The 13,369-nt window shown below is 35.1% G+C and overlaps 1 protein-coding gene across 1 annotated transcript; it reads right to left on the reverse strand.

Moving 5' to 3' along the window:
* Nucleotides 1-10,670, reverse strand: pou1f1 (POU class 1 homeobox 1). Its single transcript, XM_059499328.1, has 7 exons — nucleotides 10,515-10,670; nucleotides 5,902-6,042; nucleotides 5,638-5,736; nucleotides 3,960-4,205; nucleotides 2,952-3,116; nucleotides 824-884; nucleotides 1-727 (listed from the first exon to the last, which is right to left on the reverse strand). The coding sequence occupies exons 1-7, from the start codon at nucleotides 10,654-10,656 to the stop codon at nucleotides 517-519; spliced, it is 1,065 nt and encodes a 354-aa protein (XP_059355311.1). The 5' UTR covers nucleotides 10,657-10,670; the 3' UTR covers nucleotides 1-516.
* Between the last annotated feature and the right edge of the window lie 2,699 nt (nucleotides 10,671-13,369).

Here is a 13,369-nt window from a genome sequence, read left to right on the forward strand (position 1 = left end):
AATCGTGTGCACGTTTTAGTACATTGAGGGAACGGATTAGTAAATCGTGCACACGATTTAGCCCACTATTTTTTCCTGCATGTCATGTGTGGGGCTCCGTACAAAAGTCATCAGAAATTTGGGATTTAAACAATAAAACTGGATGTTCATTAACAAGAAATAGTATTATGGCACTAAGTATTTGTAAAACGTTAGTGGATCATATATTCACGAATTAGTTAACGTGATTCTCCACACCTCTAATTACTCTGATAGGACTCCTGTGTGAACTTGAGGAGAACTGACTTCATGCATCTTCTAAATACAAGCTTTTTCAAACTGGTCACTTGGTTTGATATTTGATGATATAACATTCAGACATTCTTAAGTGTGATCAAATACATTTTTGGGGTCACTGCAGCATATCCAGTACTCCTGCTGGTGAATCAGTACAATAAACCCACTCACTGCCAAAGGTTGGTGCTGGTTTTTTACCAGTAGCTAATCACACATCAGCATCGCTGAGACCCTGGATCTTCAAGGTCTACAGGCTGCGGTCTCTTTGGCCATGAAGGAGCTGTGATGTAGGCTGGTTTTGACCCTCTTCTCCCTCTGCCGGCGGTTACAGAACCAAACGCGCACCACCTCCTTCTCCAGATGGAGACCCTCCGCCATCCGCACAATCTCCTGAGATGATGGCTTACTCTTCTCCACAAAATTCCTTTCTAAGGCTTCCTTAGCCCCAAGACTGAGGAAGGAAATTAAGAACTAATTAGGTATTAATTAGAGGGAGATGCTGATATAATGGCTTTTGTTTTCTGTGTAGGTCAGATTCCCCATTTACCTGATGGTTGTTCTCCGTTTGCGTTTACGCTCATGCATGCCCATCTTCTCATTAAAAAGAGCTGATGGGAGTCACAAATAAGAGAAGTGACTCTGCCATCTTATGCTTTCATTAAAAACTCAGAGATAATGATAAGCAGTGTTGGGAAGGTTACTTTGGAAATGTAATAGGTTACAGATTACAAGTTACCCTATTTAAAATGTAATAGTAGTGTAACTTTTTTAATTACTTTAATAAAGTAATGTAACTAATTACTTTTGAGTACATTTTGATTACTTTTATAAATTTCTAATGAATGTTCATTTGCAACTGTTAATCATCTTCAACCATTTTACACCATGCAGGTTTAACCTTAAAGTAGTGCTCAATACTGTCAGATTTTCACCATTCTTCATCACCTGAATTAAGATGATCACATTTGAACACATCCACCACACAATCAGACTTTAGTACTGCCTTTTACTTTGAGATTGATCTGAAGTTCAATGCAGGTTTAAAATCTAAAGAAATAGTTTATAGATACTGTTTTTGAAACCAAATCTTTGCATAACTACAGGCATCTAACTGCATCTAACAATGGTTTGGGGAAAAATAGTTAATAAAAAAATAAAAGCATATACATCAACTCAAATACGGTTATCTAATAAGCATGTGTCCTATTTTGTGTACTAAACTCCTGAAACATTGGTGTTTTTTTGAAACACTGCTGTCTCTTTGTATATGATATGATGATAGTTTCTCAAAATAAGTAAAAAATGCTCATGAAGTGACTTTTCTAGAGATTAATTTCCATGAGGGGCGGACTGGGAAAAAAAATAGGCTGGAAAATCTCACACTGATACACCCACAACCCATTCTGAAACATGGACAACCCTATTTTTTTTTTTGGACTGGAAAAAAGATTTGAGTTCTCTCCTGAACTGCACCTTCACTTCCATTATCCATCCATCTCTCTCATGACTTTAATACTGAAGATTTTTATTTGACTTTTACCATGTTTTGTAAGTGCAATTTTGTTTTTTTGGCAAATGAATTACCACTTGTATTTATTTTTACTACAAATTCCATAATTAAACCACGGTTAGTGCCATACCATAGGCTATATTAATTTTCCTAAGGGTTGTGTTTTTGTATGCACTAGCTCCCCCTAAACCTATGATAAAATATGATGATTTGTCTGCTAAATTACTACTGTAACATTACAAAAGATAATAATGACGTCGTTTATACAGTATTTTGAGTGATTGCGAGCAATGTGCTGCTGCTGCTTGACTAAGTAAACAAAGACAAAACTACATTAGCATATTTACAGATGAAACTGACCTGCACCTGAAACCCTGAACAGAAGTGTCGCTTCTCTGCTCCAGCTGTGCGCTTACACAGTTCACTCCGGTCTCTCTCTCTCGCATTGATTACTCGGAGTCTGATCCAAACCGTTCGGCGGAGGCGCGGAGAGCGCGCGAGCCCAACCATTGCCAGTCACGACTAACCGATTCATGATTTATTAGAGATTTAATTATCGAATGGCGGATTCGGAAATAATCGCTTTAGTATAGGCTATTCGGCCTGCAATTATACAATAACAATATTAAAATATAGGGCCAAATCGTCTGCCAGGCCACCGGTTCTCCCGATGTCCAGTCAGCGCCTGATTTCCACAGACACGCAGAACGTGCAGGATTCATATTCAGTCTTTTTGCGGCTTAATATTCACAGACATCAGTCCATATCGGGTTTTAATTCAAGTGTACTGACCTACTTTTGATTTATTCGTCCAAAATGTGGCATATTGCGTCCGCGTTATAGGCTGAATTCCATTTTTATGACTGGATTCTACAAATGTGTTTTCCGCGTCTCGGAGATTATGGGCCATATGTCTTAGTGCAATTTGGGAAAGAAATAAGCTGTATGTGGATGCGTGTAAATATTCAAATGTAATCCTCTTTGTAATCGTTACAATTTTCATAAGTAACTGTAATTTAATTACTCATTTTTTCTTAGTAACTGTAACTGATTACTGTTACATTTATTTTGTAATTAAATTACGTAACGCCGTTACATGTAACTAGTTACTCCCCAACACTGATGATAAGATAGTGGTAAATAAATAAGGAGTGTGTTGACTCACCACCGGCTTGCTCAGCCTCCTCCAGCCACTTTGCCAGGATGGATTTGAGCTTGCAGGCGTTTTTGAAGCTGAGCTGCAAGTTCTCGAAGCGGCAGATGGTGGTTTGGCTGAATTCAGAGCCGTGCACAGCCGCCAGCGCTTCACCAACATTGGTCTGTGTGTAACCTGTTAATCAACGCTAAAAGTTAGGAGAAGCTTTAACCCTTGTGAAAAAGAAGTGTGCTTAATTGTATTGATTGTGCACTTTTAATGTACTTCAAATCTTCAAGATTATTTTATTTGCACTTAATATAATCCTAGCTAACAGGATTATTTTTTCAAAAGTAATTCTCGTAGCTTCATAAAATTGCGGTTGAACCACTGATGTCACATGGACTATTTTAATGTCCTTACTACCTTTCTGGGCCTAGGAATGTTTCAGTTGCATTGCTGTCTATGGAGGGACAGAAAGCTCTCGGATTTCATCAAAAATATCTTAATTTGTGTTCTGAAGATGAACGAATCTTATGGGTTTGGAACGACATAGGGGTGAGTAATTAATGACAGAATTTACATTTTTTTGGGTGAACCCCTTTTTTAATAGAAATTTAATTAAAAAAATGTTTTCCAAAACTCGAACATATTTTGCTGGTTGGGATATTAACGACATAAAAAAGGTTTATGTTTCTAAACACTTTCTAAAAAATGCACTTTGTAAAAATGTCAAATTAAAAGTTTTACTTAAAAAAAAATTACTTTCTGCATTAAATCTTGTTTACTTTTTCAGATTATTCTGACCGAGAGTTTTCAGTTTAGGCAGAGAAGGTTGTGTAAATGACCAAACAAATGTCAGCAAACAAAGCGTGCAGTTGAATGTAGATAAAAGCTCAATAGTAGAACGTCACAGCAATAACTTTATCTAATATAAACTATTCAGCTAAGCTAAATAAACTAAGTGATATAATAAATATGGTGCGCCAATGTTTTACATAGTTTTATAAAAAATATGGTCCAGCTCAGAAGACAAACCTAGTTTGATTCTCCTCAGTTTGAAGTCGTTAGCAAACTTCTCCAGTTCACGGATCTGAGGTGAGTCCATGTCGGGCGGCTCTTCCAGGGGCCGGATTTTCCTGCGCAGCTCCTGCTTGATGTCTCCTAGGGTTGGCTCGTCCATGAGCAGGGCCTGGGGCAGCGGCGGTAAACTGTGGGCCAAAGCACAGGAGCCCCCACCCAAACTGTGCTCTGGGAACTTATAGAGGCGTGAAGCCAGAGCTCCTACGGGATAGGACACAAATCAAAGCTGTGTTAGCATGAATAATAACTCTCAAGGAGATCAAATCTTAAAATATCTAACCATATTCAACCATCTAACCATCTAACCATCACCAAAGACTACAAGAGACACTGGGACATGTTTCAATACCCTGCAAACTATATCATGTGTTCGTAATTCTGAACACCAACAGATTCAAACAGCCAAAAATAGGTTATTCAGTATTAAAGATGTTGTGAAGTCTATTTCAGTGAGATCTATCTGGTATAATTTCAGTAATAAATCACCTTTTGAAATGAATATGTATAGTTTATAGATTATGTAGATTATATATAACTGATTTTTTTTTGTTAAAGGGAGATATTAGAGACACAGAAAAAAATATGAAAGGTTTAGCAGATAAACCCAATTACCAATTACACAATAAAACATTTCGTTTGAAATATCTGTGAGAGTGAGAACACCTGAAATGTTTCTTAATCATCACTTTTTCCTCATTATTGGAGCTAATAAGAAAAATTAAATACATAGATTTTTTTATTCCAGTTCTCTATTTTTAAGGACAAAGTGTAAATTTTGAGTTGAAAAAAAAAAAAAAAAAAAAATTATATATATATATATATATTCGACACATCCAGAAATATCTTACATCCCCATTATATGGATGTAATAAAAAAATTATATATATATATATATATATATACATACATACATATATATATATATATATATATATATATATATATATATATATATATATATATATATATATATATATATATATATATATATATAATTTTTTTATTACATCCATATAATGGGGATGTAAGATATTTCTGGATGTGTCGAGGGTTTCTTGTTTTAACAATAAATTGATCTGTATCTCCCTCTAGTGGCTAGATATTTTTGTGGCTAGAGCAATATTGCCTCTGCCTCACACACACTGTATTTTTAATTTTACATTAAGTATAAAAAATTACAATAACGCATAAATATTAATATGATTCTGTGAGTTATAATACAGTATAGGCAAAGAGGTGAAGGCAAACAAGTCAGCGGTTAATTATACTAAGTGTTTTTTTTGTTTTTTTGGACAGTCATCTGTACGCGTCACTAAATCTCACGCTAGACACACTTGTTATTTCTTATTACAGACACTAGGTGGAAGCACAAACACACTGAAATTACCTGGTAAACTCTTACATTTCTAGTAGAAGGCTACGAGTCATGTGTGGCACAATAACACCAGACACCAGCACAATGTCATGGATAACTATTTGTCTCCGATTATACATTATTTATTCTGACTATGATCTTTTAAAATGTGTACACTATTGTTGTCGTGTTTCCCAGGACTCAGCAGAAGTGAGAAACGCTGTGTTGACACATGTGAATGTGATGGGGATTCAAGCACAAGTTGTAGAGTAGGTCTACCTTGCAGTGAGTTGGCTCCGTTGACCATGTTGGCATGAGGAGCGCTGCAGGTCTGCAGGATGCGGGTCTGGGAGATGCTGGCAGAGAGCATTTCCTGTGCTGGAGACAGAGATCAGACATCATTACCACAGACACACACACACACACACACACACACACACATCCTAAATCCTGTATTCTGTGTGTATATGATGTACAGTAATGCATATGCACAGAAGAACAATACTTGAATCACCTGTGTAACTTGTGTGTAACTTGACGTACCTGCCATCATGCCGTAGGTGGTCTGCTGGTTGCTATAGTGACATGGGGGCATTGGGTAGTGCAGGCTGGCTGATGCATTGCCCAAAGCAGAAGCGGACAGGTGCATATGAGAGCGTTTGGACGACTGGACCAGTGGCAGACCTGAGGGGAATAAACCAGACACTAATATCTGTGATATAGACAGACAAAAAGGCACAATTGTTTTATTGGCATAACTGTGAACAATGCAATATTGCACTATTTGTAATATATGTGCAAAAAACAACAATATCAAAAATAATAGTATAAACATTAAAAAGTAATTTAAATGTAAATAAACTGTATATTACAGTGTACAAATCAGAACGTGTGAACATTTGATACCACAATGTTTAACATGTATGCAATATACAGTTCGGTCAAAATTTTACATACACTTTGCAGTACAAAATATTTTACCAAATCAAGAGGGATCAACAAAATGCATGTCCTTTTTTATTTAGTACTGTCCTGAATAAGTTATTTCACATAAAATCTGTTTACATGTGGTCCACAAGACAAAATGTTACCTGTGCGCCTGGCAAAATGAGTCACAATCTTTATTATGAGTTCTTTTTATTTTCATTCTCCATTAAAAGGCCTTCAAAATGATTTGTTGGACTCTGACAAAATTGACTGACTTGTTTGAAGTCGGCAAAGTCAGTTCAGAGAAAAATCAAGTTACAAAGGTTCCAAAGCAAAACCAGCTAGCAATGTTGCATTGTTTCCTCCACTTCCTTTCTTAATATTAATTACCATATTAATAATCACAATAAAGCCGTTTTTAATTTTATCTTTGATATTAAAAATAAGAACAGATGCAAAAAATCAAGAACAGTAGAACAAATATAAGAAAGAAACAAATAGGCCTAGTGCAATAGCTACTTTCTTCATTTTAAATCTAAACAAAAGCATTCAAGTAAGAAAAACTAATAATCAATCATAACGGCTGAAGCTGCGTTATGTGCACGATTCATAGATCATCAGTCAACAGCAGCGCAAGAAGCGAGCAGAGAAAAAGGTATTCTCTCAGAAAATGTACAAATAAAGATAATTGTAGATGTTTAATTACTATTTGGAGCATTGGGATTGCTAGGCTGTGTATTGCTGTAGATCAAAATGAGTGCATTCTGACTAATTTTGCCAGCACGGGTCACAAATAGATTATTAGTAGAATTTATAAAAATGACCCTGTTCAAAAGTTTACATACCCCCGATTCTCAATTCTGTGTTGTTATCTGCATTATCCACAGCAGGTTTATTTTATTTTATTTTTTTTGTTGTTGTGATAGTTGTTCATGAGTCCCTGTTTGTGCTGAACAGTTCAAAATCCTTCAGATCCCACAAATTCTTCAGTTTTCCAGCATCTTTCACATATATGAACCCTTTCCAGCAATGACTGTATGGTTTTGAGATCCATCTTTTCACACTGAGAGTAGCTGAGGGACTCATATGCAGCTATTACAGAAGGTTCAAACAGTCACTGATGCTCCAGAAGGAAAACCATAGAATTTCTGGGACCTGAAGGATTTTCCTGCAAAACAGCAGACAGTTTAGCTGTACAGCACAGAAAAGGGCCTTATCAACAGCTATCAAAAAACAAAACAAAAAAAGTCTGTGAATCATCCAGGAAACAACACAGACATTAAGAATCAAGAATCTTTTGAAAAGGCCATTTTTTTAATTCCACTATTATTTTCTCTTGTGGACTATAAGTGAAATATCCGAATGGCACCCCTAAAAAATCCTTAACCAAACATATAAAATATTACAGTATATCCCCATTCATGTGACTATGGGCACCTGTTTCCCTGATCATTTTGCTTTGAATTTACAGAAGAAGCACTGCCACATTTCCCGAACCTCATTGCATCTCTGCAGAGGTGACATTTACACAAATAATTCGTTATTGCGGTAATAATGAATACCAGATTGCATAATTCCTTCCTTCATCAAATGCATCTGAAAATAGAATTAAATTCATTTAATGAAGGAAAGCAAGTATGTTAATACAGATAATAGTTCATTATATGCACAGTGACCTCCGGCTGTCAGAGCTGCACAGAACATTCAATTGAATTTGGTTCAGATCAGAGTAAACCCGTGGGTGGTAATCAAACTCAACAAACACCGCTACATCTTTCTGAGACCAGCCTCCACTAACACTCACGTCAAGATGATGGCCGGCCTTGTTCAGTAGTGCATGCACAAGACTGGCATTGAAATGAAGCGATCAACCTTTGATGCCTTGTTAAAAACACCCATTGCTTTAGTGCCAGCAGTTAAGCGCTCAGATACATTAACAACCACATTATGATAAATAACACTTTAAACTTCAGATAGCTGTATACTCTGACACTCGAAGTCACTTTCCGCAGGTGTAAGTGGGGCTGAGTTAACAGAGGGCATATGTGCATGTGAATAGAAATGCCAAAACATTTCATTTGAGAGTTTTGCATCTTCTTGCTCAGAGCCCGTGTTAAATTGCATAGTTCAGTAATTATGCATAAGAGCTATGATTTACTATGGCAAACAGTGAGCAGAGATTTGACTCAATTCATCGAGTTTCTGATCAAACTTTCACTAATACTTTCTCGCGTGTGAGACAAAACTGGGCAAAATAAGAACATGATAATTTAGCCATCAACATGTCAAACTAATAACATGTCTGCTTCGATCATTATCTGCGGAGAAGTAACAGCTGTGCAAATTGAGCCGATTAGCCACGTCTACATAATTTTGACTTATTACAACAAATTACTGTTTGTCTTTTCTTGCTCCCTATAGTGACTGTGAGAGGTGTCACAAAAAACCGTGGGACGAAATTTACGTTATCTTTCAAAAGTTTGGGACCAGTAAGAGTTACTTTTTTTTAAAGAAATTAACAGGTTTACTCAACAAAGATGCACTTAATCGAAGTCACAGTAAAGACATTTGTAATGATAAAAAAGTTTTCTGTTTCAAATGGTGTTCTTTTGAACTTTCTATTCATCAAAGAATCCTGAAATGGATCAGTTTTCAAATAATAATAATCAGCACATCTGGTTTCAACATAATAATAAATGTTTCATCATCAGCAAATCGGCATATTGGTATGATTCCTGAAGGATCATGTGAAACTGAAGATGATGATTCAGCTTAACATCACCGGAAATAACCTACAAATATATAAAATAGGATATATATTTTTTTATTATTATTATTATTATTTTAATGAAATAAAGGCAGCCTTGGTGACAAGAGACTTCTTAAAAAAAAAACCTTATACAATCTCACCTGCTTCTCTAAATTGAATTGCAGTAGAATACATGTTTCTCTTATATTAAAATACATATATACTATTGATTTGGTGATATTTCTCCAAAAACATTTCCCCTGAGATGAAGAGATGTGATCTCTGGAAAGGTCATTCCTGAGAGTGAGAGTCAGACAGATTGTGAGTGATGACAGCAGTGAGGACTGGACATAATATCAAATAATGCATGAACTTTAGGATCATATAGACTAGGTCAAAAAGACATCCTCTTATAGTCCAGTGTCTCTTCTGTGTTTTTCATAAAAACCTCTAAGGAAAGTATTCCCAGTGGATGAATGCTGTCACCGCAGAGATGGATCTATACAAGTACAACTTTCTCACTTATTTCAGATGTAATGTTTGCAACTTCTTTCAATTTTCTTTCTTCCAAAAGTGACAGAAAAGTAATTTATAATATAAAAGCTTAAAACATAAATACTGTTCTTTGAACTTTCTATTCATCAAAGATTAAAACAATAAGTCATTGTCTTCCACAGACATATTAAATGAATACATTTATTGAGCAAGGATGCAATAAATTAACCAGAACTGACAGAAAAGTCATTTATGAAATCATGTATAATAGTTACTCATCAAAGAAAAAACCATGTCACAGTTACAACAGCAGCACAACTGTTTTGAACATTAAAAATAATTAGAAAAGTTTCTTGATAACCAAATCAGCATATTAGAATGATTCTGGAGTAATGATGCTGAAAATTTAGCTTTGCATCACATAAATAAATTACTTGTTCAAATATATTAAACTAGATAACAGTTGGTCTAGTTTGTAATTATATTTGACTGTTTTTGCTGTATTTTTGGTAAAATTAATGCAGCGCTGGTGAGCATAAACATTTTTAAAGACCCCAGGCTTTTAACTGGAGTGCATTTGATTAAATTTATCATTTTAAATCTATATTATTTGATGGTTTTTCTAAACTGGTTTTGCTTTAAATGTATTAAATCTAAAAATAATAATAAAAAAAAATCTATCTTTCCTAATGGGAAAACTGACCATTTTGTAAATAAATAAAAGCAGAGTTGTACCAGCCAAACACCGGGCCAAACATTGCATTAGTATCATTGACAAATGCCAGATGGGTTTGTACCAACAACAAAAAGATATGGTTAACAATTCCTCATCCTTTTAAACAGTTAATACAATTATTTTTTTAGCTATCCTAGTTCTGCAACACTATACAGTTAGGTGCATTTTGTTATTAGCATTTAGTATGACTTTTTTTCCCTCTTCTCAATAGAGAACCACTGTGTGATCGTCCAAGAGCATGAGGCTTACCTGAAGGCATCATGTTGGCGGTGTGGCTGGTGACAGGCAGACAGTCTGCGGCTCCGGTGTGATGCATGAGCAGCGGCAGAGCGGCCGAGTCTCCGCTCAGAGTAGTGAAGGAATCAGTGGTGCTGAAGGCCTGGCAGGTCATGACTGTTCACCTACTCAGGGTCCCACCTGTGTGCCACCAGCAGGGCGTGTGCAGGTATTTATACTGAGCCCCCTCAGACCACCTCATCCATGTTAATGAGATTTTGCTGTTAACAAACCAGGACGGCCCGCTGAGGCAAAGCTCTGGTAATTAGGGCAAAGCGGTGCAATCTGATACTGTCCATTTCCACTGTGTGGGGCTCCCAACAAACACCAGCGACAGCTCTTACAAACCACGGCTTATGGGACTTAAGATTAATTAGCCATTTCAGGATGTGTTTACATTGAGATACATTTTAGATGCAATGAGGGAGTTAGTCTGATTACATAAATATGAAGTTATCATTGAATATATGATGGAAAATATTAGGAGTTATTATGAGTGCATGAGTTTTAAAAAAAACCTTTATGGTGTTACTGATTTTAAAGTATTAAACCACAGTATAGTTATAAATAATTCTGAAAAGCACATTCATTTATTAATATATATATATATATATATATATATATATATATATATATATATATATATATATATATATATAAAAACGTGTCATATTTTTTTAAATTCAAGATCAATATTTTAGTTAGCCAAAACAATGATTTGTAGTTTCTTTACATGATTTTATACATGTTTAATTACATTTATTTGTGTTTCATAACATATTGTGCTAATGGGGCATGTTGTCAAAAAAAGGTCAAAGTTTGATCAGTTTGCCTTCACTAATTCATAGAAATACAAATATGATTTACTACAAATAAAGCACAAATATTTAATGTATTTTCTCAATGTGAGGTAAAAAAAAAGTGTATGCAGATTAATATAGAAGAGCTGAAGCATTAATTTTAGATTAACTAAAGCATTTCAAACTGCTGATGAATTGTAGATTGTCAAAAATTATGTTCAAACTCAATTTAATATATATATATGTAAAATATATATGTAAAAACTGTAATAAATGTGTGAGCTGCGCTAACGGGGCATGTTATCACAAAAGGTCAATGTGTGATCAATAAATATTTTAATTTCATTTTCTAGGCACCAAGAGTGTACTTATTGTTGCTTTTTTTAGGCTTCAGGATACATGCCTTATTTTGAAGATTTTTCATTACAAAACAGCCTCCCCGTAATTATTTGTAAAAGAAACTGCACTTTGACGAATACGTTTTTAAAAGCACAAATATTTCATGTCGTTTCTTAATTAACATGAGGTCATAAAAAGAATGATTATAGAGAAGCTGAAACTTTAAAAATTTTTGAATAATTAAAGCATATCAAAATGCTTATGAATTACAGAATGCCAAACTGCTTGAAATTTCACCTCAAGCATTCAAATACAATAATAAAAATAAAAAAATTACGGCAAACATGATTGAGCTAATGTTTAACTTCTCAAAATACTGCTGTCAGCATGATCTGTTTGTGATGCATTTATTCTCTTGACAGCAGAACAATTTCTCATTTGGTTTAGTGAAACATGATTTGGCTTGATTCCACGCGAGTAAGAGTGTTTACTTGACCGGTGTGTTGCTGGCCATCTGGTCGCTGGACAATTAGTTTGTGTTGTGTGTGTTTTGGCACATTCATGTGTTTGTTAAAATAAGCTCCAAAAGCCCTAGTCTTGAGACAGAGATGTTGTGACTTGTTTCATTTGTGATCATCTAAATCACTCTGCTTAGCTGAGCAGGTGCCCATCTGCAGGCTCAGGTACAACACAATAGTTCACGTCAACACAACACTGGGACTCTTTGTGTTTGTGCCGGAATGACAAATTAATCGCCTGAAGACTATTCTCCCTTTGCATACTGAGGAGACGTGAGGAATATTTCTCATCAGATTTGTAAATTGTTGTATTGCAGTCTGTATGTTTTCTTTACTTTCTTCAGGCATCTCAATACGGCAGTATTGAAAATGATTAAGTTCTTAATCATGGATCTGCGTCATTAAAATGCACCGCTATGCATCCATGTCTAGGTTTATATAATGTAATTATATATGTAATGTAATAGTTACTTTTTTAGGGAGTTACGCAATATTGTAATACATTACTTTTAAAAGTAATTTCCTCCAACACTGGTAACAAAACCTCTTAGATTGTCTATAAAAGTCTAAAGACTTGATTTTTATATAAAGGAGTCAGGTAAATCAAAACAAAGTGATGTTTATTCACGCGTCAGTAAGAACTCTCTTCCAAGAGCTCCTTGTTCTTTACTGTAATGCCAGTGTGTTATACAAAGAAAAGTTTATTCAAACTATAGTCTCCCTCAGCCATTTCCATATAATCAAAAATATAGTATAGTCGATCATAACAGAGTAAATTTTATTAGTCTAATCTTAACTGTACATGATGCGGTGACTTGTAGAGTTTGTTTAAACATTTCCACATTCTTATGATCAAATGCTTTCTTAACTGCTGCTTTCTCAGCATTGCAATTTTCGTTGTTTATTTCATTATTGAGAGGAAAGTGTGCAGCACATATTTGCATATTTATCTGAACGCCATTCTCTGAAGAGTAGATGGCTACTGGATGTTCATTAACAGTATGCCTTTTTTACTTTTAATCAACGAACAAAAAGAACTTGGCTGTGAGTATATCAGTGTACTGATTTTTTTTTATTTTTTATTTTTATTAGTGTCCTGAATTACAATTTCAGCATCTGTCAACTCACTAAATGAAAGTGTGAAAGTGAAGTGACATTCAGCCAAGTATGG

Source organism: Carassius carassius, chromosome 19 (genome assembly GCF_963082965.1).
Source record: "Carassius carassius chromosome 19, fCarCar2.1, whole genome shotgun sequence".
NCBI lineage: Eukaryota > Metazoa > Chordata > Actinopteri > Cypriniformes > Cyprinidae > Carassius > Carassius carassius.